We start from the raw sequence: 25565 nt of genomic DNA on the forward strand, positions 1-25565 counted from the left end.
TTTTTTTTTTCTTTTTTTGTAGAGATGAGGTCTCACTATGTTGCCCAGGCTGGTCTCGAACTCCTGGGCTCAAGCAATTCTCCCGCCTCGGCCTCCCAACGTGCTGAGGTTATAGGCGTGAACCACCGTGCTTGGTCTTGGCTCAGTTCTAAAACGGGGGAGTCCCAGAGGGGGACCAGGTCAGCACCAGCCTTAAGAACCTCCTGTGGGCTGGGCCTCTCCCACCCCCGGGCGCCGGCCCCTCACACGGTCCTCTGCAGCAAGCCTCTGCCTCCCACTCCCCGTCCCAACCCTGGGCCGCCCACGGAGCCTCGCTCACCACGCAGGCAGCGCCAGCCGATGGTCAGTCAACTCCCAGCCCCATCTCCTCACAGAGCGACCCTAAGCAAGGAGCTTGACTTCTCTTTCCCACGTGTAAGACTCAGGTGGTCATGGCTTTCCGGCGCGGCGGGGAGCATCCCACGACCCAGCCCGTGACCACAGCCTCTGCGCACGGCCACCTCTCTGTGGCATTAAACACACACACGCCCCAGAGGAACCCTGCTGGAAGAGCCAGACAAGCGAAGCCTGGCTTCAGCGGGCAGATTCAAGGTGGGCGGCCTGTTCGCCTAAAACCTAAGTACGGTGAGGGGAAAGCGGCCCAACGGTCAGTGACCTGCACGAAAAAGAAGGTCACATTCCAGAATTTGAGCGGGTGGCTCAATTATTTAAAAAACTGGCTGGGCGTGGTGGCTCACGCCTATCATTTCAGCACTTTGGGAGGCAGAGGCAGGAGGATTGCTCGAGCCCAGGAGTCCGAGACCAGCCCGGGCAACACGGTGAGACCTCGTGTCTACAAAAAATAAAAAATTAGCCAGGCATGGTGGTGCGCACCTATAGTCCCGCTACTTGGGAGACTAAGGCAGAAGGATCCCCTGAGCCCAGGAAGCCAAGGCTGCAGCGACCTGTGATCGTGCTACTGCACTCCAGGCTGGGCAATAAGGTGAGACTCTGTCCTTGAAAATACACACCTGCCTCTCGCCTCTCTCTGTCTCTCTCCATCTCTCTGTCTCTGTCTCTATCTCTGTCTCTCCCTCTGTCTCTCTCTCCCTCTCTGTCTCTCCCTGACTTTCTCCATCTCTCTCTCTGTGTCTCTATCTCTCTATGTCGCTATCTGTCTCTCCCTATCCCTGTCTCTGTCTCTCTCTCCATCCGTCTCTTTCTCTCTGTCCCTGTCTCTGTCTCTGTCTCTCCGTCTCTCTCTCCCTCTCTGTCTCTCCCTGACTTTCTCCATCTCTCTCTCTGTGTCTCTATCTCTCTATGTCGCTATCTGTCTCTCCCTATCCCTGTCTCTGTCTCTCTCCATCCGTCTCTTTCTCTCTGTCCCTGTCTCTGTCTCTCCCTCTCTGTCTCTCCGCCTGTCTCTCCATCTCTCTCGCTGTCTGTCTCTGTATCTGTTTCCGTCTCTCCCTGTCTCTCCTTCTCTGTCTCTCCGTCTCTCTCTGTCTCTCCATCTCTCTATCTCTGTCTCTATCTCTCTCTGTCCCTGTCTCTCTTTCTGTCTCTCTCTCTCTGTCTCTCTCTCTCTCTCTCTCTGTCTCTCTCTCTTCAAAACACACACACGCACCCACACACACAACAGGAGGCTGTCCAAGCTCTGACGCAAGTCTGGGACACAAACGGACCTGGGCTTGGGCTGCCGTAGCCAGAGGGACACAGCCAGTGGCTGGGTGGCCAATGTGGCCGATGTCTGACCCTGCACCTGTGGACAGGGGCATGCACGGAGCTCATGGCACCCAGAAGACACCATCTGGTCTACGCCCCTAGCTCCAGGAGGGCTGTTTCCTCTTTCCATTTTTTTTTTGAGTTGGGGTCTCACTTGGTCCCCCAGGCTGGAGTGCAGTGGCAGGATCAGGGCTCACCACAGCCTCGACCTCCTGAGCTCAGGCGAACCTCTCGGTTCAGCCTCCCAAATAGCTGGGACTACAAGTACGTACCACCACACCTGGCTTATTTTTTTACTTTTTATAGAGATGGGGTCTTGCTATGTTGCCCAGGCTGGCCTCGACCTCCCAGGCTCAGGCGATCCTCCTGCCTCGGCCTCCCAAAGCGCTGGGATGACGGGGTGCGCCACAGCACCTGGCCTGCTCCTGTCGTATTAGCTTTAGACATTAGTATTCAGGCAAAGACCCACAGGAGCACATGCTGTGGGGTTCCATTTCCAAGACGTTCTAGAATGGGCAAAACTAATCCACAGTGACAGACGCATAGCGGTTGTCACTGCAGGTGGGACGCCAGGGCCCCCGCATGGGTTACCAGGAACCTTCTGGACGGTAGAGATGTTCTATATTGGAGCTGGGGTGGTGGTCATGTGGGCGAATACAACAGTCACAGTTAGTCAAAACATGCGCATTACACACGCGTATTTTACTGTCTGCAAGTTGCAGCTTGATTTTTTTTTTTTTGAGTCGTAGTCTCACTATCACCCAGGCTGGAGTACAGTGGCACGCTCAGGGCCACCGCAGCCTCAACCTGCTGCATTCTGGCGATCCTTCCACCTCAGTCTTCCAAGGAGCTGGAACTACAGGCACGCACCACCATGCCTGGCTCATTTTTTTATTTATTGTAGAGACGAGGTCTCGCCAAGTTGTCCAGGCTGGTCTCGAACCCACAGGCTCAGGCAATCCACTCACCTCGGCCTCCCAAAGGGCTGGGATTACAGGTTGAGCCACCGAGTCTGACCTAAATTTTTTTAAAAAGTCATTCAACAAACAGTGTTCATTTTTTTGTTGCTGTTATGTCTTTTTGCAATTCTGCATGTGTGTCAGGATCCGAACAAGGCCCAGGGCTTGCTGTGTTTTATTTAAGTATTTATTTTTTGAGTCGAAGTCTCACTCTGTCGCCCAGGCTGGAGTGCAATGGCACGCTCACGGCCACAGCAGCCTCGACCTCCTGGGATCAGGGGATCCTTCCACCTCAGCTTTCCAAGTACCGGGAACTACAGGCACCCACCACCACGCCTGGCTAACTGTCTGACTGATTGTAGAGACAAGGTCTCGCCAAGTTGCCCAGGCTGGTCTCGAACTGCCGGGCTCAGGCAGTCCTCTTGCCTCAGCTTCCCAAAGTGCTGGGATGACAGGCTGAGCCACCGTGCCCAGCTTTGTACCTTGATTTAAAAATAATACAGGCACTTGGGCCTGCTCGGCTTTGTGCAATCGACTCCCCGTCGCCCTTGAAGATCCCACCCGGGGCTGAGAACAGCAGCTGCCCTCTGTGTGCAAAGTCAATGCCAATCCCGGCAGCCACGCAGGCTGGGCCTCGGGGCCTCCTCTCCCTTCCCTGTGACCTACTTCCCTATAAGTGACAAGACGGCCAGTCTGGGAAAAAGCGCCCGGTCATGCCCCGCCCGAGCTCCCGGGCTAATCCGCCCGGACAGACGAAGGGACATGGGGGCTGGGGACATGGCCCCAGTTGTCAGTTGACCCGGCAGACCCGACAGGGGCCCCTCTGGTCCTCCCCCCTCCCTACCCGCCCCCCGACGTCTGCTAAACCCCACCAGAGGGAGGGGTGGGGGGTCAATCACGCTGCCACCCGGCGCCCACCCGGACCTCACCTGGGGGTCACGGGGAGGGGTGGACACAACCTGGCTGCACTGGCCACGGCCCCTCCCTCCGCCACAGCCCCCAGGCCCACACGTCGCCAAGCCCCTGGCCCGGAGGGGTGTGTGGGAGACAGAAGTCAGAACAGCAGGGGCACATTCAAGGTCGGGACGCCAGGGGCGGCGGCGACTCCCAGATGAGGCCCGGCCTGCTGTTTTTAGCCATTCCACATAATTGGAAAAACATGGGAGAAGCCGGCCAGCTGCGCCCGGGCTGGAGGAGGGGACGGGAGGCCTGCCAGCCCCGCCCAGGAGGGGCGTCGCACGCACGAACGGGACGGCCGCTCGGAGCCACGGAGGACAGGTCGCAGCCACCCCGCTCCCACGGAGGCCTGGGCAGAGCTGGGCGCAGAGGGCCGCTCACGGGAATCCTGAGTCCCACAGGGCCACTTTGGGGGGAGAGCCCACAGTCCCCCCGCCCACAGGCCCTGAGCCCCAAGGACGTGGGAGGAAGGCCACGCAGGGCTCTCATGTCTGCGTGGACCCCACTGTGAGAGTCCCACGGGGCGTCTGTTGGGACCTGCCATCCACACCGAAGGGGTCACTCTCTTCCCTCCAAGCCACAGCTCAGGGTGACACGGATGGCCCCTCCTCAGGCCATGCACCCTGCTCCTGCGGGAGGTGCCCGGGCCACCCTGGGAATGCCGCTCCCCGGGCCCTGGGGTCTAAGAACAGCCATCACCTCACCTTCCTCGGGGAAACCCCCAGCCCCGACACGGCGCTGGCTCTCATTTGCTCAAAATCAGGGAAAAGCAGGATTTGCGACGCCACATTTGTTTCTTGGTCTCCACTCCCGTGAGGCATCAAGTACCAGATGCCCAAGATAGAGCCTAGGCCCCCTGCAGTCCCCGCCACGCCCCTCTCCGTCCCTCCTCCTGGCTCAGGGGTCTCGGCTGGGGCCAGGGAATCGGGACACGTCCCAGAAGTCCCTGTCCCCCACCCAGGCCAGTGCTGGCCTTCACTCACAGGACAGGAAGCCTCGTGGTGGGCGTCCCAGGACACACGCGCCACTCTTCCCAGGCCACGTGCAGCCAGCAAGGCCATCGCCCCTCCCCGCCTCCCAGCTCCGCCTTTTTTATCACTGAGTCGGGGTCTCACTCTGTCGCCCCAGCTGAAGTGCAGGGGCTCGATCACAGTTCCCCGCAGCCCTGACCTCCTAAGCTCAGGCGGTCCTCCTGCCTCAGCCTCCCGAGTAGCCGGGACTACAGGTGCACACCACCATGCCTAGCTAATTCTCTGATTTTCATTTTGTAGCAACGAGGTCTCGTTCTGTTGCCTAGGTTGGACTTGAACTCCCAAGTTCAAGCGATCCTCCTGCCTTGGCCTCCAAAGTGCGGGAAGACAGGCGTGAGGCACTGCACCTGGCTACTGGCATCTACCTCTGACATCAAACACTCAAGGAAGAAACTGCTCTCCTGGCATGAATGGGACGGCCCTCCTGGCTCCCAATTCAAGTTCAAAGCCAAGCACGGTTCATACTAGCACGAAGCAGCCTTCTTCCCAACAACCCCACGAACGGGGGTACAAACGCGACCAGCCCCTTCCCACCCATGAGAAAACTCAAGTATAGAGAGACCGAGTCATTTTCCCAAGACCACACCGCCAGCACGTGGATGAAAGTATCACAACGGGGCCGGGCGCGGCGGCTCAAGCCTGTCATCCCAGCACTTTGGGAGGCCGAGCGGAGGGGACTGCCTGAGCCCCTGGGTTCGAGACCAGCCCGGGCAACTTGGTGAGATCTCATCTCTACAGTCAATCAAAAAATTAGCCGGGCGTGGTGGCATGCGCCAGTAGTTCCAGCTACTTGGAAGGCTGAGGCGGTAGGATCGCCAGAGCCCAGCTGGTTGACGCCGGGTGGCCAGGAGCATGCCACTGCCCTCCAGCCTGGGCGACGGAGTGAGACTCCGACTCAAAAAAATTAAAATTGAAATTAAAAATAAATAAAGCATCCCAACGGGACAACCAAAAGCGGAAGGCCGTCACACAACGGCAGGTGGGCTCGAGTCCACAGCCACGCCCCGCTGAACACGCCGGATCCGGCTGAAACCGGGTGATCGACATCCCGGCCCCGCCCACCACCGGGGCTCCCACCGTTGGTCTCTGGCAGACTCTCGACGACAACCCGAGCTGTGCCATCCTTCCCCTGCCCCCCGACGCTGGGCACGAGTCCCACCGGGCAGCCCCGTCCTCCGTTTCCTGCGGCTTCGCCGGCCACCTCTGGAGCCCGTGCCCTGTGGTCTCGGTTTTCCCACCCGCCCCGGGATACTGGACCTCCCCAGTGCCAGAGCCAAGAGGCTACCCTGTGTGACCCCAGGCCTCCCCTGCCGGACTCAGAATCCTGCCCTCCACGGGCACCTTGGCAGACTCCCTGACACCAGCGGTCCTCTCCGGGCACCGCTGCCCTCCGGCCAGGTCAGACACCCCCACCCGCCAGGCAGCTGCCCACCGGGACCCAAAGTCACGCCACCGGCCACAGTCAGCAACGGGGTTCAGCGTCTTTCTCATTTTATCCTTTTGCTGCCAGCGACCATCTCAGGTGATTTTCGCAGTCAACATGCTATACGTGGTCACAGTCAAAATCCACACGCCGCGAGTAGACTGTGCCCACTGGGACATGATGGGACAGCCACCGAGGGACGCATGTGAGCCCGCAAGGCCTCAAACGGAAGGGACAGGCCAGGCTCGGTGGCTCAGCCCGTCATCCCAGCACTGTGGGAGGCCGAGGCGAGTGGACTGCCTGAGCCTGCGGGTTCAAGACCAGCCCGGGCAACTTGGTGAGACCTCGTCTCTACAATAAATCAAAAACTAGTCAGGCATCGTAGTGTGCGCTTGTAGTTCCGGCTACCTGGAAGGCTGAGGCGAAGGGATCGCCAGAGCCCAGCAGGTCAAGGCTGCAGTAGCCAGGAGCGTGCCACTGCACTCCAGTCTGGGTGACAGAGTGAGACCCTGACTCAAAAAAAAAAAAGAAAGAAAGAAAGAAAAAAGGGACAGAGCACCTGTGCTCGGGTAACAGGATCATGGTCTTTTAAGAAAAAGTTTAGCTGGGCACGGTGGCTCAAGCCCGTAATCCCAGCACTTTGGGAGGATGAGGTGAGAGGACTGCTTGAGTCTGGGGGTTCGAGACCCGCCTGAGCAACTTGGTGAGACTTCATCTCTACAATAAATCAAAAATAAAATTAGCTGGGCATGGTGGTGAGTGCCTGTAGTTCCAGTTACTTGGAAGGCGGAGCTGGAAGGATTGCCAGAGTCCAGCAGGTCAACGCTGGGGTGGCCGTGAGCGTGCCCCTGCACTCCAGCCTGGGTGACAGAGTGAGACTCCGACTCCGAGAAAAAAAAGAGAGAGACGATCCCCATATCTCTCTCTGATTTCTTGAACACCCCAAAGAGGACAGCAACACCATTTGTAGAAATCTCTGCACAACAAAAACACAAAGCCTCTTTGCAAACACGGGGAATTTCAAGTCAACAACCACCGAGCATTAATCCAGGTGCGAGGCCCTTCCGGGTTCCCATGTGACCAAACACGTTGCACACCCCTGAAGGCGCTCCTGCCTCAGGGCTGCCGCACATGCTATTCCTTCTGGCCGCCCCCTTCCCTGGGTCCTCAGGTCCCGGTTGAAACAGTGCTGCCTAGGACAGACTGCTGGGAGGCCATCCTCGGACATACGTGGGCACTGCAGGTCCCCCCCCGTGACCCTGTCCAGGCCCGTCCTGATGTCACTAACGCGTATGCCATCTGGCTTGCTGGCTGCCACCCGCCCCAGCTGGCACGTGCACGCTCAAAGAGGCCGGCACCATCTCCATCACTGTTATTCTCGGCTCCCAGGCAGTGCGGGGCCCGTGGGGATCACTGCTGAACCCCGGGGAACGAACATGCCCCATACTCTCAAATCTGATGGAATGAGCCGCTCACTTTAATTCTTTCCCTGTTTGCCCTAGAATCCTCATTGGTGGCGCTTGTGGCCATAGCGTTCACCCCGAAATAACCCATGGATCGCAGTCCTCACCTCACCCCAAAGGTTGCCACGTAATTTATTATTTTCGCATCGCTTTCATATATCAAGAGTCTTTGGAGACAAATGACAGCATTCTGTTTAGCAGTGGTATTTCCATTTACAAAATACAGTGATTTTTTTTTCCCCCAGTAATTCTTGCTAGGATGAAAGATACATTCTGTTCAGAAATAACTACAAGGACCCTTTTTATATTATATTTCTTTTTTTTTTTTTGAGTTGGAGTCTCACTCCATTGTCCAGGCTGAAGTACAGTGGCATGCTCACGGCCACCCCAGCGCCAACCTGCTGGGCTCCGACGGTCCTTCCGTCTCAGCCTTCTAAGTAGCTGGAATTACAGGCACACGCTACCACGCCCAGCTCATTTTTGATTTATTGTGAGACAAGGTCTCGCCAAGTGGCCTGGACTGGTCTCTCGAACCCGTGGGCTCAGGCCATTCACTCGACTCGGCCTCCCAAAGTGCTAGAATGACAGGCTGAGCCACCACACCTGTATTATATTTTCACAGACCACTGCAGCCTTGACCTCCTGGGTTCAAGCGGTCATCCCGGCTCAGCCTCCTGGGCAGTTGGGATTACAGGCACACGCTACCATGCCCGGCTAATGTTTTTATTTTTATGTAGAGACAGGATCTCGCTGTGTTGCCCAGGCTGGTCTCAAACTCCAAGCCTCAAAGGGCTCCTCCCGGCTTAGCCTCCCAAAGCACTGGGATTACAGGTGTGAGCCCCCAAGCCCGGCCCAGCGGGGCAGTCAAAGCGGGCTCATCGACGCATCTCCCTGGGCCACCCAAGCTAGCAGCAGCCCCGGGCACCAGCCCGCCGTCCAGCCGGCGCGAGTCTCACCTGCCTTGCACGTCTTGCCGTTGTCCCGCAGCTGCACACCAGTGGGGCAGGCACACGCGTAGAAAGGCTCCCTCGGGGACAGCAGGCACAGGTGGGAACAACCGCCGTTGTCCTCCTCACATCGCGTGTGGACTGGGAGAAAAGGGCCGAGGGAGAGAAGGTTCCAGAACACAGCGGCCGCCCCCACTACCCACTGGTTTCCAAGTGAGTTCGCATCCCGCCTCCCGTCCCCGTGACAGTCCCCCGTGTGGCATCAGGGCCCCCACAGGCAGCCCTCCACTGCCTCCCCGCCGCCCACCCCCACGGAGTGCCCTCGGCCTCGCCAGATGGATGACGGCTGCCCCCAAGATGGCCGCGACCTTCCTGGCGAACTCGTGGTGAGCCCAGACGTGCCCCGCCCAGGGAGCGGGCATCCTTTCCACCCGTGCCTGCACTCCAAACTCCTACAAGAAAACCCTGCCCGTCCTCAGGGTCCCTTAAGGGACACCCCCGGGAGGGCTGCCCCTCCCATCAACAGCAGGGTCTCCAGACCCGCCCACGTGGTGGTGACGGGGCACCAGAGGCCACAGCCCCCTGAGCGGCAGGCCTGTCTTGTCTTTGGGACATGCCTGGGCCCCGCGGTTTCCACATAGACACACTTGGGCCTGGGTGGGGCCTCTGGGTGGGATGGCCCGGCCTGTTGCCTTCCCAAGCCCCTCTGGGACCAGCCGGCCACCACACTGAGCCGAGTGAATGCCGCCCAGGGAAAGGCTGGGGGGCAGCACCCCTGAAACAAAGAGTTAACTGGAGCAGACTCGCTAACCTCTGCCCTCCCTAAGGATGCCCCAGGTGTAGATAGGTTTCGTGACCATGACATTCTCAGCAGGAAACAACCTCAGAGAGCCCCCGCTGTCCTGCACTGAGAGACAGAGTCACCAGCCCTGGGCCCCCATTTGTTTTATTCGGGGTCTCACTCTGTCACCGGAGTACAGTGGCACAATCACAGCTTCCCACGGTCTCGACCTCCTAGGCTCCGGTGATCCTCCCTCCTCAGCCTCCCAACTAGCTGGGACTACAGGCGTGCACCACCACACCTGACTCACTTTTTAATTTCTTGTAGAAATGAGGGTCTCACTATGTTTCTCAGGCCAGTCTCAAACTCCTGGCCTCAAGCAATCCTCCTGTTCCACCTCCCAAGGTCCTGGGATTACAGGCATGAGCCACTGAGCCCGGCTAGCCCTGATTCCTATGTTCATAGTTCAAACTGTCTACACTGGCTTAGCCAAATATCTTCATCCCTCATCCTTGTGGGAGCAGGTGATCGTCCCCATGGGCCTAGGGGAGCCCAGGGTCCTGCCCCATGGTCACCTGTCACAGAAGCCACTGGGGGGGAACTCTGTCACAACCCTGTGGACACCCCAGGCTGGGGATCACCGACTCGGAACGGTATTTTTTGCTAACATACATGCAACTTCTGGTGGGCCTTTTTTTTTTTTTTTTGAGTTGGAGTCTCACTCAGTCACCCATACTGGAGTGCAGTGGCCGCTCCCGGCCACCACAGCCTCGACCCGCTGGGCTCCGGCGATCCTTCCGCCTCAGCCTCCCGAGTAGCTGGAACTACAGGTGCGCACTACCACGCCCGGCTCATTTTTATTTATTGTAGAGATGAGGTCTCTCCAAGTTGCCCAGGCGGGTCTCGAACCCGCGGGCTCAGGCCATCCACTCACCTCGGCCTCCCAAAGCGCCGATGGGCCTTTCACATGGCGCAACTTCCCTTGGGGAGAGCCTGGACCAGCCCCCACGAGCTCTGCAGGGCACCTGGCACCCTGCACACACCTCCCCGCACGGCAGCACGCACCCCGTCTGGGAGGCAGCCTCCCCAGAGCAGGGGCCGAGGCTTCAGTCACGGGCAGGGTGTTGGCAGGGGAAGGAGGCAGGGAGGCCCGCCCAGCACTCACAGGAAGGCTGCCGCTCGTGGCTTAACACCTGGATGTCCATGGGCGAGTAGAGCGCGCTGAGAATCTCCCTCCTCTTCCCGCCTGTCTGCTTGTTGCAGGCATGGATGGAGCGCGTCTGCCAGTCGGTCCAGTACAGGGTGTCCCCCGAGAGCGTCAGGGCGAAGGGGTGCGTCAGGCTGCCCTCCACCACCTTCTGCCTGTAGGGCGAGGAGGCCGGGAAGTCGTCAGGAGAGGCCGTCTGTGTCACCGCTGACCCATCCACGTGAGACCCGGCGAGGGCAACGGGGGTCGTGTCACGGGTCACTGGGAAAAGCGCCCCGAGTCACACTCCTTCTTGCGTCCCCAGGAAACCGCTCCCGTGGGCACCGGTACTTCCCAAACCCCGCCAGTCTTACACAGTCTGTGACAGAGACAGGGCGAGGGGGGGGGTTCCCGTCAAGTGACAGAATCTCCCCCAGGGGAGGAAGGAGGAAGTCACAGCTTGTGACTGAGAGCTAGGTTATGACTCTCCCGCCTTGAGGCTTTCACAACTGAACACAGATAGGACCAAACGCACTTGTTCCTTCTTACGGGATCCACAATTTTTGTTTTGCTTTGTTCGCAGTCAGAGTCTCAATCTGTCACCCAGGCTGGAGAGCAGGGACATGCTCACGGCCACCGCAGCCTCAACCTGCTGGGCTCCGGCGCTCCTTCCACCTCAGCCTTCCTAGTAGCTGGAACCACAGGTATGCGCAACCACGCCCAGCTAATTTTTTGATTTATTGTAGAGGTCTCACCATGCTGTCCAGGCAGGTCTCAAACCCTTCGGCTCAAGCAATCCTCTCGCCTCGGCCTCCCAAAGTGCTGGGAGGAGAGGCATGAGCCACCACCCCCCACCTGTTTTCAATTCTTTTGGGCATATACCAGGAGCGGAATTGCCAATACAATCCATGTTTATGTCCCAAGGAATCAATAAGCTATCTTCCACAGTGTCACCATCTTGGGATCAGGGAAGCCAAAGGGCCATCCTTCCTCGGGCTGCGCCCGTTTCGTGCCCTGTCTTGAGGACCAGAGGCACCCTGGAAGCTCAGCGTCCACCTCAGATCACCACAACCCCTTTGCCCTTCCTCCTGGGCACCACAGTCTGCAGGACGCCCCCCAGCCATGGCCCCTTCCACTCCATCCGGGCATCCAGGTCATCCAATTGGCTGAGCACACTGACCTTTATTAAGCGCTTACTATGTGTGTGTGTGTCCCCCCCCCAGGCCAGGGCTTCTGTGTACTGCCCCATGGGACCCTCTGAACATCCCTCTAGGAAACGTGATCACCGTCCCCCATTCACACCCAGGCTCCAAGCAGTAAGACACCCCAGGCACAGCCACAGTTAAGAGAAGAGTCATCTGGCCGCAGGGTGACTCACGCCTGTCATCCCAGCACTTGGGAGGCCAAGGCGAGTGGAGTGCCTGAGCCCAGTGTTTGAGACCAGCTTGAGCAATTTGGTGAGAACTCGTCTCTACAATAAAAAAAAAGATTAGCCGAGCGAGCTCCTTGGAAGGCTGAGGCGGAAGGATCGCCGGAGCCCAGCAGGCCAAGTCTGTGGTAGCCGTGAGCATGCAACTGCTCTCCAGCCTGGGCGACAGCAAGATTCCGACTCAAAAAATAAAAATAAAAGAGAGGAAGCCATCCTGGGAAATCACGCTCCATGGGAACAGCCCTTAGCCCTGGGCACTCCCACAAGGAGCTTAGCCACCCACAGGCTAGAAGAATCTGGTGGCCTGGTGCAGAAGGACTAAGGGCGAGCCCTGGGGCTCCAGCCCCTAGGCTCCAGCTCTGGCTCTCAGTACTAGCTGTGTGGCTTTGGGTGAGTTCCTGTGCCTCTCTGAGCATAGAGGATCATATAGCAAACACTTCCCAGGGTGGTGCGAGCATTCGATGAGCTGATAAATCTCCCTGGAAAACAGTAAGTGGCCCAGCACTCCGGGAAATGAGGCCAGAGGACTGCTTGAGCCTAGGAGTTCGAGGCCAGCCTGGGCAGCATAGCAAGATCTTGCTTCTAAAAAAATTTCTTTTCTAATTAGCCGGGTGTGGTGGTGCACGCCTGTAGTCCCAGCTATTCAGGAGGCTGAAGTGGAAGGCTCGCCTGAGCCCAGGAGGTGGGAGCTATAGTGGGGTGTGATTGCACCATTGCACTCCAACCTGGGTGACAGAGTAAGACCCTGTCTCAAAAAAAAACCAACAAAAAACCCCAAACCAAAAAAACACCACTACTGCCACTGCCACCATGTTTCAACAGGTCTCACCGCTGTCACCGTCCTCACTGTCCCTGTCACCGTCCCTTGACAGAAGGGACAGAAGGTTTCCAACTAGCCTGAGATGCACAGCGCAGCATTAAGAAAAGGGCCAAAGCCGGGCGTGGTAACTCACCCCTATAATCCCAACACTTTGGGAGGCTGAGGTGAGAGAACTGCCTGAGCCTGTGGGTTCGAGACCAGCCCGGGCAACTTGGTGAGACCTCAACTCTACAATAAATCAAAAATTAGCCAGGCGTGGTAGTCCGTGCCTGTAGTTCAGCTACTTGGAAGGCTGAGGCAGAAGGATGGCCTGAGCCCAGCAGGTCAAGGCTATAGTGGCCATGAGCGTGCCACTGCACTCCAGCCTGGGCAACAGAGTGAGACTTTGACTCAAAAAAAAAAAAAAGAGAAGGCTAGAAGGAACCGGGGCATCCTGCCATGTAAGTAAACTTGAAGCGGATATTCTTGATTTTTTTTGAGTCAGGGTCTCACTGTCTCAACCTGCTGGGTGCTCTGGCGATCCTTCCACCTCAGCCTTCCAACTAGCCGGAACTACAGGCACATGCCACCACGCCCAGCTAATTTTTTTATTTGTTGTAGAGATGAGGTCTCTCCAAGTTCCCCAGGCAGGTCTCGAACCCCTGGGCTCAGGCAATCTTCTCGCCTCGGCCTCCCAAAGTGCTAGGATGACAGGTGTGAGCCACCACGCCCGGCTGGAAGAGATATTCTACCTTAGTCAAAGCTTTGATGACTCAAGCCCTGGCCGGGAGCTTGATTGCACCCTCAGGTCACACCCTGAGCCAGAACCACCCACCTAAGCCACTCCTAACTGCTGACTGCGTCCCTGATAAAACCTGCTTCCTGTTTCAGGCTGCTGAATCGGGTACTTTGCTTCACAGCAGGAGATGACACAGGGCCCGGTGACATGAAGCAAACCTGCCAACATCCTCAAGTCTGTTCCCACAGAAATTCGGTCCCGGGCATCAGCACCCCCCACGCCCCACCTAGGCCAGGAGCTCCGCCCATGCTGGGCTGGTCCGCCCTCCCAGAAGGATCCCCAAGACCCGGCACAGAGCCAGCAGGTAGGTTTTGGTCAGCGAGTAAACCACTCTTCACCAGGACACAGAGGGGCCATCTCCCCATCTAAGGGGTAGTGAGACAGGGGCTGTGATTAAGCTGACCAGAAAGTTCTAAAAGCAACTCCCCAACGAGGGAACAAGCCTTCCCAGCCCCTGATTCACTCATTCGTCCATTTTGCTGAGCACCTACTATGTGCAGGGCCTTCAGCAAGATTTGGGACACGAGCCTTCCCGCCGCCCTCAGGATGCTTACGAGCTGGGGTGGGCGCGCCAGGGAGGGGGTCATGGCTGCAGTGACACAAGCCATTCACAACCCAGTGAGGCCACAACCCCTTGCCTACAATTCTGAGACCCAAAACATTCAGAATTTGAGTTTTTGGTACTCATTTCAAGACAAAACCTGTACCTATGTAGTCGTGGGGTCTTTTTTGTTTTTCGTTTATAATTTTAAGAGGCAGAGTCTCTCACTCTGTCACCCACGCCGGAGGGCAGTGGCACGACCATGGCTCACCGCAGCCTTGACCTGCTGGGCTCAAGCAATTCTCCTGCCTCAACCTCCTGAGTAGCTGGAACTATGGGTGCCTGCCCCATGTTGGGCTGATTTTTTTTTATTTTTGTAGAGACGGGGTCTTGCTATGTTGTCCAGGCTGTTCTCAAACGCCTGGGCTCAAACGATCCTCCCACCTTGGCCTCCCAGAGTGCTGGGATAACGGGCGTGAGCCCCCGCCTGTCTACAGATAGTCTTTTCCACCCCACTTAGAACGAACACCCGCGTGCGGCCAGTGGAATGTTCTGGGTACTGCCGGGACTTTGCTCTGGGTGCAATGTTGATACAGCTCGTGTCCCCTAGTGCTGCTCCAAGTTCAGCCTTCCTCAGGTCCCCAGGGTTTCAGAGAAGACCCCAGGGGCCGGAGTGAGGAAGGGTGGCCTTCAAGCACGTTGGGGACGGCGGGGGACTGAGGGGAAGGGGCGCCCGGGCCTGGGCGGGCACCCACCGGAACGAGCCGTCCAGGTTAGCTCGGTGGATGAAGCTGAGCTTGGCGTCTGCCCAGTAGAGCTTCTGTTCCTCCAGGTCGATGGTCAGTCCATTGGGCCAATAGATGTCCGAGTCCACAATGATCTTCCGGGTGCTGCCGTCCATGCCTGCCCGTTCGATCCGGGGCGTCTCGCCCCAGTCCGTCCAGTACATGTACCTACAAGGAGGGCAGGGAAAAAGGGAAACAGCTCGCTCAGATCGGTATTTTTCGTTTGATTTTTGAGTCAGAGTCTGTCGCCCAGGCTGGAATGCAGTGGCATGCTCATGGCCACGGCAGCCTCAACCTCTTGGGCTCAGGCGATCCCCCTCAGTAGCTGGACTCCAGGCGCTCACCGCCATACCCAGCCAATTTTTTTATTTTTATTTTTTGCAGAGACAAGGTCTCACCATGTTGCCCAGGCTGATCTCAAACTCCTTGCCTCAAGCAATCCTCCCGCCTCAGCCTCCCAAAGTGCTGGAGCTACAGGCGTGAACCATTGCGCCCGGCTGAGATCTGTTTTTGATTTTGTTTTCTGTCTACACACATGCAGACATATGAAACAGAGACAGTGAGTGTGCACTAAAAATCTCACCCATCAGAAATAACCCATGCTTGGGGTTTGGGGTATCACCACCTGTTTACACTGGGGAAACAAAATCCACTGTTTCCAACTTGCTCTCTGTCAATAGTAGTCTGACATCTTCCCTTCCAATGGAATGATTCCTTGTTCTTTTGAAGGCAGGAGAGTGCACCGTAAGTGACTTAAATAGCTCCACAGTGGATGTTTGGATTATTTCTGAATCTTTGCTACTATGAAAATTCTGCTGCTAGAGGAACCTCTGAAAGGCAACCCCAAACACACAGGATGGAACATTATTCAGTGCTAAAAAGAAATGAGCTATCAAGCCATGAAAAGACGCAGAGGAACTTTCCACGCACAGCACTAAGTGAAAGAAGCCAGGCTGAAAAGGCCAGACGCCGTCTGCTTCCAACCTCATGACCTTCTGGAAAACATCAAACCATAAATAAAAGGATCAGAGGTCACCAGGGGCTGGAGGGGGCAGAGGAATTAAACAGACTGGGCACTGGGGGCTTTAGGGCAGCGAAGCCATCCTGTGTGATTCCACAGGGGTGGACAAGGAGCAGTATACGTTGTCCAAACCCACAGGACATACAAGTCTCCCATGAACCACCGACTTCAGGTGAGGCTGACAGGTCAGGGCAGGTTCATCTGCCATAACAAGCGCGCTGTTCTGCATGGGTTGGTGATGGTGGCAAGGGCTGTGTGGGCGTGGAGTCCAGGCTATGAAGGGGGCCCAAAACACCTCAGAATTTATTTATTAAAAATTGTAGCCGGGCTCGGTGGCTCAGCTTGCAATCCCGCGCCTTTGGGAGGCTGAGGTGAGTGGATTGCCTGGGCCTGCGGGTTCGAGACCTGCCTGGGCAGCGAGACCTCATCTCTACAATAAATCAAAAAATCAGCCGGGCGTGGCAGCGCATGCCTGTAATTCTGGCTACTCGGAAGCCTGAGGCGGAAGGATCGCCCGAGCCCAGCAGACGAGGCTGCGGTGGCCGGGAGTGGCCACTGCACTCCAGTCTGGGCGACCAAGTGAGACTCCAACTCAAAAAAAATAAAAATAATAAATAATAAAATATAAAATAAAATAAAAAATAAAAAATTGTAAGTGTATTTATTCTTTTTTTTTATTATTTTTAGAAAGCAGGATTTAGAGGCAACCTTTCGGGTCCCCTCCCACTGTGGTAGCTTTTCTGTCCTCTCAATAAATCCTACTTTCTCCAAAAAAAAAAGCAAGCAGGATTTATTGAGAGGACAGAAAAGCTCCCACAGTGGGAGGCGACCCAAAGGGGTTGCCTGTGCATTTATCTTATATGTTTAAACTTCAATCCCCTTCCAAGTCCTCTCTGTCGGATCCAAGACACCTATCGAGATGCGTTTTCCACGGCTCAAAACGGTTTTTGAACTTGTCCGTGTGGATGTCTTTTGGTGCTTCTGCCGTTTTTCGTTTCACCTCTTCCACAGTGGCAAAGCGTTTCCCTTGGAAGACTTTTTTCATCCAGGGAAACACAAAAAAGTCTCTTGGAGCGAGGTCAGGTGAACAGGGAGGGTGGGCACGGGGGTCATGATGCGGGTTTTGGTCAGAAACTGCCAAATGCTCAGCGCGGTATGGGCAGTGCGCACGTCAATCACCCACCATGAAACGGGCAAACACGTTGAAAGAATCTCCAAAAAAAATTCACTGAAGTCTCTCACAGCCTCTCACAACAAAGCCAGTTGGTCCACGGATGCCGATGGGTTCCTAGAACCCTCAACTAGCAGGGGAAGATGGGACTACAAGGGGCTCACCCCCCCGAAAGATAATTCCAGGTTTTTCTGGGTCCCCCTCTTAAAGACTCTCTCTGAACTTTCTGCTTGATACTGCTGTGAAACTCAAACTGTTCTAAAAATCAAAGTCTATTAGAAGAAAACCACCCCATGGGCGGGGTGAATGCTGGGGTGCACTAGGGTTTACACTGGGGTATCCAGAGGCTGTAGCAGTCGCTATTCCCGGGGCATCTGGGGGTGACACGGCCCTGCCGGGACATTCCTCAGTCTCCGTCAGGGGGCCACGTCATAGTCACAAGAAACCACCTCCGGGGCCCCTCCTTTGACCTCTGGCCAAGGGAATGAGACAAAGCCAGCAGAGACAGCAATGCCGTGACATCAGCATCTGGGGGTGGCAGGTCCCGACTCTGCCAGCGCCCCAAAAAACACCTGGTTCGGAGGTGACTACAGGGCACGTGCCCAGAGGCTGAGCGTGGCTCTTCGTAGGAGACCAGAGAGGAGCCAACCAGACTGGAGGACACAAGGTCCCCGTCCAGGCAGCCGACATCCCATAGGAACTGAGGGCTGGCGGGCCTGTTCTGGTGTGTTTGCCCTTCTCAGCAGGGAGAGGAGACCTCCCACCTTGGTCCGTGTGATGGTGCCCACTTCCCGGCCACGCACCAAGTCCCATCACCCTCAGCAGCCGCCTTGGGAGGGCAAGCACTCTGGGTGCCCTCCCTGCCATCCCGTGGGGGGGGGCCCGCCGGGGACATCAGGGCCCAGGCAGGGAGACGGAGGGACCATCCGCTGTGCCCGACAGAGGCCGATCCTTCTCAGGCAGCCTGGCCCCAACGTGTGGACTCTCCATTCTCTCCAAGCTGGTCCCCTCCAGCCCCGGCATGTTCCTCCATGCACGTGGCCTCTGTTTCTTCAGAGGCAAAACCTGTCCCCATTTCAACAGGCCCTGAGCTGGCATCCACCAGGGGCCAGGCGGTCGCCGGGGACACAGACAAACAGACCCAGCCTCACCCTCTGGGGGGGGGTCTCTGTCCAGCAGGAGACGGCAAATGACAGACACCTGGCTGCCACCTCCCCAACCATGGGAGCTCTGTGGCCACAGGAGCTGTGGGGACCCCAGGGAGCCACCCTTCTCTGGGAGGCCACGCAGAGAAGGGCCACTCAGAAGGGCCATTTTTCTGAGTGGTGCCACCGCCCCCTCGGAGCGACTGTGACAAAACCATCCAAAATGAGGGCCCAGAACCTTCCTACCCTCCTCCCCACCTAGCAGCCCAGGTCAGCCTCACCCAGCTGTCACCACCAAGTGCTCAGGGACCAGAGAAGTGTCACGCGGAACACCGCCCCAACTGCCTCTCTCACGCGGCTGTCTTCTGTGTATCTGGTGAGAACCCGGCCAACGCAGGGCAGGGGGGAGCTGCCATACCCATTTGATGGATGGGAAAACTGAGACCCCGAAGGGGTCATCATTTGATCGGCCTTTCCGCCAGCGGGGCCGGGTGTGGGTGGACTTCCCCTGGCAACCGAGGCCTCCAACATGCTGTTGGCCAGCCCAGCGGGGGCTCCTGGGGACCCCAGGGCGGATGCCTCTGTTTACCTGCCCGTTCCCCCCTCCCAGCAGCCTGGAAAGGGCCCAGAACTCCCACCTCCCGCCCAGAAGGCATCCGGAGAATTGAGTGAGTGACACCCCCATAGGCTCCCCAGAGGAGGCCCAGGCCAAAGGCCAGAAAAACGGAGGATCCCGGCCCTTCGAGGGAGCATAACTCACATTCCTTCCTCGGTTTCATAACAGAGGCCTGTGGCTTCCTTAAATGGGGAGCTCCCGAGCCAGCCGGTCACCAGAGGCCGCTGACGGGATGCACACAGGCGCAGTCTCCAACGCTGAGGCCCGGCCTGATTCCAGGAGGAACGAAGGGCTGCGGCTGTGGCCATGTGTTATTTTAGGGAAGGGCCACTTTGCATCTTAAAGAGGGGGTTGGGTTTCACCCTGGCTTTAACTGGAGACCCAGGGCTCTTGCCAGGCTGGTGTGCTCCCGGCCCCAGACCCTGGGGGCCCAGAGGGTCCTGCCCAGGGCCCACTCTGTCACCCACGTGGGCACCCTGGTGCTGGGAGGGCCATGTCCTCGCCCTACCATGCCTGGGTGGCTGCACTGGGCCACCCACGCTGCTGAGTCCTGGAAGCAGGGGCCCCTCCAGGCCGTGGGGCTCTCGGTCACGTGCATACTGAGTAGACCTCAGGGCCAGAGCCGCCCTTCCCGATGACAGCGCAGGGGTCCCTTCCTCTGAGGAAGGAGCCCAGGGACACGGGGAGCAGGCAAGGGCTCCCACAGGCCAGGATGAGGCCAAGAAGCTCCTCGCAAGCCTGTGTCTGTGGCCAGGACAGGGGACACGACCCTCCCGCACCGTTCCCACTCTCAGGGCAGTCCTGCCCACGGGGCCTGGGGCCCAGACGCACACCTGACGACCGCTGGCCAGGCCAGCTTCTGGTGAGAGTGGGGGTGCTGCCTGCAGGCTCCATACCCTCTAGGCGACGTAGCACCCTGAGCCCCACCCATGGCCACAGGTGAACTTGCCACGACGCTCCGCACCGATCGTGCCCTCGGCCCAATGAGTGGCTGTCGCCGTGCTCACTCCCTCATGCATCAGAGCAACTGCAGGGAGGGGAGGGCCGGGGGAGGCCGGGCACCAACACCCAGGTGGGCACTGTCCCCGGGGCAGGTGGGATCCTGGGAGAGCTGCTGGGGAGAATCAGAGAGACCACGTCAAGGACCGGCTCAAATGCTTCCAAAGAAAAGCCGGAGCTGGCCAGCGTGGTGGCTCAAGCCTGTCGTCCCAGCACTTTGGGAGGCTGAGGTGGGGGGACTGCCTGAGCCCGAGGATTCAAGACCTGCCAGGGCCACTTGGCGAGACCTCATCTCTACAATAAATCAAAAAATTAGCTGGGCGTGGTAGTGCTCGCCTGTAGTTCCAGCTACTCGGAAGGCTGAGGCGGAAGGATTGCCGGAGCCCAGCAGGTCGAGGCTGCGGTGGCCGGGAGTGGCCACTGTCCTCCAGCCTGGGCAACAGGGTGAGACTCCAACTCAAAAAAAAAAAACAAAGAAGAAAAGCCAGAGCCAGAGACTGACTGGCTGCCGTGTGAACTGCTCCCAACCAAGCGCCAAGCACCTCCCAACCGAGCACCTAGCACCTCCCAACCAAGCACCTCCCACCCAAGCACCTAACACCTCCCAACTGAGCACCTGAGCATCAAGCAACTCCCAACTGAGCACCTAGCCTCTCCCAACCAAGAGCCAGAGAACCCCCCCAACCAAGAGCCAAACACTCCCCCCAACTGAGCACCTAGCACCTCCCAACCGAGCACTGAGCACCTCCCAACCAAGAGCCATGCACATCACAACCAAGAACCAAGCACCTCCCAACAGAGCACCCAGCTTCATCCCTACCAACATGAGGAAGTAAAAAGATAAACCCGTGTGCCGGTGCAGTGACCATGCTTTGGTGGTGGGAGGACATGTTTATGATGACGACAGTCAACATTTACTGAACCCACAGGCTGTTGATGTCTCCCATGTGACATGAGACATGGTCACAGCTGTGCACAGACAGGGAAACTGAGGCACAGAGCAGTACCCATGACATCTTTGACTCTTGTCTTTCTTTTTTTTATTTTTATTTTTTGAGTTGGAGTCTCACTCCGTCGCCCAGACTGGAGGGCAGTGGCCGCTCCCGGCCACTGCAGCCTCGACCTGACGGGCTCCGGCGATCCTTCCGCCTCAGCCTTCCGAGTAGCCGGAACTACAGGCGCGCGCTACCACGCCCGGCTGATTTTTTGATTTACTGTAGAGATGAGGTCTCATCAAGTTGCCCAGGCGGGTCTCGAACCCGCGGGCTCAGGCAATCCACTCACCTCAGCCTCCCAAAGCGCGGGATGACAGGCTGAGCCACCGAGCCCGGCTAACTCTTGTCTTCTATCCAACCCACACACTTCCAGAAAGATCCCAAAGCCGGCCACTCTCGCTCCCAGCCTGCTCCCACCCAGACTAGGCCGCTGCCCTCTGTCCCCAGGATCCAAGTAGTAACTGCTCACAGAGTTCCTGCACCAACCGCCTCATCCAGCCTACCCTCACTCCACAGTCAGAGGACCCCCTAAGCCAGAGTCAGGCCAGGGCCTGACCCACCCCCTCCTTGGTCCCACTCCCCCCCCCACAACAGCTCCTCACAGAGGCTGACCCCAGCTACCCCAGGGCCTTTGCACTGGCCGTTCCTGTGGCCTGGAATGCTCTTCCCCCAGAGATTGGCATGGTTCTCTGCCTCATCGCTCAGGTCTCTGCTCAAAGGTCACCAAGAGGCCTTCCAGGCCCCTGCGCTGTGAGGACGGCCTCCCTGTCCTCGGCGCTGCTCCGTCCTCCCCTACGACACATGTCCCTCTCCGACACACCATCCCTTGCATCTCCCTGCCCCCATTGTGAGGGTCTGGAGGGCAGACAGGGCTATCCCTGCAGCATGGAGAATGTCCCCTTGCCCACCCCCCACGTACAAGCGCTGCTATCCAGGGGGTGCATACCGGGCTGTGGCATCCCACACTGAGTGGCGAGGGTCGGGGACAGCAGTGACACGATGGCCACGGTGTCCACTGCTGAGCAGACCGAGAGCCGGCCCTGGCCAGGGGCTCCAGCAGGCAGCCCGTCAGCCTCTCCCACCACTGACAACGCCCCTTAGCCAGGGAGACCCCTGTACCAGCCACCACCCCGAGAAGGCCATCGGTGACCCCAGGGGTCCTGAAGCCATGCCGCAGAGAGGGGACAGTTCACCAGGCAGCACAGAGGCCCCTGGAGCTCAGCTGGCCCCTGGGCAGCGGCGGGCGACCGGCCCACCTGCAGAGGTCCAAGAAGGGCCTGGGGGCGCACCCCCGGGGACTGGGGCGTCCTCAGGCATTGGGGGAACCAGGCCGAGCCCAGGGACTCAAAACACCTGGGCCATAAGCTCCACCCATCCCACCCTAGGGCACCCACCCCCTGCCCACACTTGGGTCACTCGGTGGCTTCTGAGGGCTCCAGCCTGGGCCTCACCACGTGGAGAGCACGGCCTGACGCTTCCGGGGGGACCAGCCCAGTCTGTTCAGGGTGGAATATCCCAGAAAGGGGGCCGTGCACCAGGCAGGAGCCCGCCTCACTCGTTCACACACACATACAAGTTCTTGCTGACACACACATGCACACAGGCTCACACACCCACACACACCAGCTCTTACACAAGCAGCGACCTCGCAAGGCCCGTAGCAGAGGTCTATCCTGCGCCCCCCCCAAGCCACCACACCACACGGAGCCACCCGCACCCCTCGCCGGGCCTGTTCCCTCACCTCCCGGCCCTCATTCCACCCCGCCCGCGCACGCCCAGGGGTGTCTGCACGGTCCAGCAACCAGCACCTCACGGCCCAGTTTCTGCTTATTTTTGCAGAGGCGAGATCTCGCTCTGTTGCCCAGGCTGGTCTCAAAACTCTCAGGCTCAGGCGATCCTCCTGCCTTGGCCTCCCAAAGTGTCAGGATCACAATAGCCCATCGGGTGTTACCCAGGGAAGGGGCAGGGGGCGGGGAGGCTACTGCCAAGGACAAGGACAAGTTGGTGGCACCAGGCCTAGAGCCCGGAGGGCTTCAGCCCTTCCCAGTGCTTGGGCAGCATCCCGCCACCGGACTCCACGGACAGACAGAATCCCTGAGCCCCGGCTTCAGGGAGGGCAGCGGGCTCCTGCCTGGGTGCACAGTCCCCTTTCTGGGACATTCCACCCTGAACAGACTGGGCTGGTCCCCCCGGAAGCGTCAGGCCATGCTCTCCACGTGGAACCCTCAGAAGCCATGAATGACACACCAAGTGCTTCCGACAGAATCTTGGGCAAAGGCAAAAAAGCCCTCACGCCCTGTCCAAACCACCTGCAAGCCGATTCTGAAGACAGAACAGCACAGCACAGGACATGCATGGCAGGGGTCAGGGATGCGTGTCCTGCTCCATGCAGGACGCAGCCCAGGCAGGAGTGTCACAACCCAGTGCCACAAACCAGTGTCACTCGCAAGCCCCAAGAAGAGGGATGGGGCTGACCAGGCAAGCCATTCCATCCGCTCAGAAAAGTCTGGAATGGGCTTGGCCATCTCCCCATGCTGGCCTTCAGCTCTGTGTCCATTCTCAGCTTTGCTGCCACCCACACTCACCCCACCTGGAGTCGCGCCCGGGTCCTGAGACTTCAAGGACCCAGGTGAGCTCGGAGTCAGACAGACAGCAGAGGAGGGGCTAAGAACAGCTTCTAGAACAGACCCGAGAAGCCACCCCCAGCAACTTCCACTCCCAGTCACGGAGAAGGTGACACTTTTTGGTCCGTTTTCAGCCAATGCAGTTATAAAACAGGCATGAAGTGTAAATTCACCTGTCAGAGGGCTCACGCTTCCCAGCTACCCATCACACACACAACAGAGGTGTGTGTAGCCTCAAACCCACAGCCAACTCCACCAGCCGCCTCATATGGGCAAGTTTAAATAAGAAACACAACTACTTGGCCGGGCACAATGGCTCACATCTGTCATCCTAGCACTTTGGGAGGCTGAGGTGGAAGGATCACTTGAGCCGAGGTGTTTGAGACCAGCCCAGGCAACATAATGAGACCTCGTCTCTACAAAAATAAGAAAAAAATTAGGGCAACCCCTTCGATTCCCCTCCCACTGTGGGAGCTTTTCTGTCCTCTTAATAAATCCTGCTTTCTCAAAATAAAATATAAACTAAAAAAATAAAATAAAATGCCAGGCTCGGTGGCTCAGCCTGTCATTCCAGCACTTTGGGAGGCTGAGGCGAGTGGATTGCCTAAGCCCACGGGTTCAAGACCTGCCCGGGCAACTTGGCGAGACCTCGTCTCTACAATAAATAAAAAATTATCCAGGCATGGTAGCTCATGCCTGTAGTTTTGGCAAAAGAAAAAAAAAAAGAAAAGACTAAATTAGCCAGGTATGGTGGTGTGCAACCATAGTCCCAGCTACTTGGGAGGGCTGAGGTGGACGGATCACCTGAGCCCAGGAGGTCGAGGCCGTAGTGAGCCATGATTGTGCCACTGCATTCCAGCCTGGGCGACAAGCAATCAATCAATAGAAATAAATAAATAAAACTACAGAACATTGAGACAAAAATAATTCACAATAAGGACCAATTCTGAAAGGCAAACTCATGTTAAGATTGACACGGAAGCCCGGTGTTCACGCCCGTCATCCCAGCACTTTGAGAGGTGGAGGTGAGAAGACTGCCTGAGTCCAAGGGTTTGAGACCAGCCTGGGCAACATGGCGAGACCTCATCTCTACAATGAATTAAAAAAATCAGTCGGTCGTGGTGGTGCACGCCTGTCGTCAGAGCTACTTGGGAGGCTAAAGCAGGAGGATCGCTCGAGCCCAGCAGGTTGAGGCTGTGGTGAGCCATGATCATGCTACTGCACTGCAGCCTGAGAGACAGTGCAAGACCCCAACTCACAAAGAAAGGAAAGAAAAAAAGAGAGAAAAGAAGGAAAGAAAGAAAAAAAAAGAGGAAGACTAAATATTGAAATGAAAATAATTCCTAACAATGACAAACTCCAAAAAGCGAACTCATGTTAAGATGGACACATGAGGTGGGCACGGTGGCTCATGCCTGTCATCCCAGCACTCTGGGAGGTCCTGGTGAGAGGACTGCCTGAGCCCAAGGGCTTGAGACCAGCCTGGACAACGTGACGAGACCTCATCTCTACAATGAATTAAAAAATCAGTCGGGCGTGGTGATGCACACCTGTCGTCGCAGCTACTTGGGAGGCTAAGGCGGGAGGGTGGCTTGAGCCCAGCAGGTCGAGGCTGCAGTGCGTGAGAACAAGCCACCACACTCCAGCCCGGGTAACAGAGGGAGACCCCGACTCAAGATAATCATAATAATTTTAAAAAAGGACACGTGTCCTCTGAAAAAGAAACGCAGCTCAGGTCTGTTCAAGAGGGAACCACGACCCGCCCACCGGGGACCCAGGAAGAGCGGCCGCGCGGCTCACCCGTGGGCAGGGTCCAAGGCGATGGCCCGCGGCTGGTCGAGGTCCTGCCAGAAGAGGACCTTGCGGGACGTGCCGTTGAGGTTGGCCACCTCAATGCGGTTGGTCTCCGAGTCCGTCCAGTACAGTTTCTCGCCCACCCAGTCACAGGCCAGGCCGTCGGGCGAGACCAGGCCCGAGACCACCACGCTCTGCACGGCGGCGCCCGTCTGGTTCAGGAAGGTCTGCTTGATCGCCTCTTCGCTCACGTCGGTCCAGTACACGGCACCCCGGGAGAACTGGAAGTCCACGGCGGCCGCGTCCTCCAGGCCGCTGACCACGACGGGGGACTCCAGCTTCACACCGCCGGCGTCCACCAGCCGCACGTCCCGGCGGTTGGCAAACAGCAGGAGC

At 57.8% G+C, this 25565-nt stretch overlaps 1 protein-coding gene across 1 annotated transcript in view; it reads right to left on the bottom strand.

Moving 5' to 3' along the window:
- Positions 1–25559, bottom strand: part of LRP5 (LDL receptor related protein 5) — a 98001-nt gene extending 72442 nt beyond the window's left edge. The window contains exons 1-4 of the mRNA XM_008061395.1: positions 25176–25559; positions 14775–14972; positions 10431–10627; positions 8494–8625 (exon numbers count right to left, since the gene is read on the bottom strand). Coding sequence (XP_008059586.1) covers positions 8494–8625; positions 10431–10627; positions 14775–14968 — 523 coding nt within the window. The 5' untranslated portion in view covers positions 14969–14972; positions 25176–25559. The remainder of the gene's footprint in view (positions 1–8493; positions 8626–10430; positions 10628–14774; positions 14973–25175) is intronic.
- Positions 25560–25565: the final 6 nt, after the last annotated feature.

This window comes from Carlito syrichta, unplaced genomic scaffold (genome assembly GCF_000164805.1).
Source record: "Carlito syrichta isolate Samal-C Ts95f unplaced genomic scaffold, Tarsius_syrichta-2.0.1 Scaffold305238, whole genome shotgun sequence".
NCBI lineage: Eukaryota > Metazoa > Chordata > Mammalia > Primates > Tarsiidae > Carlito > Carlito syrichta.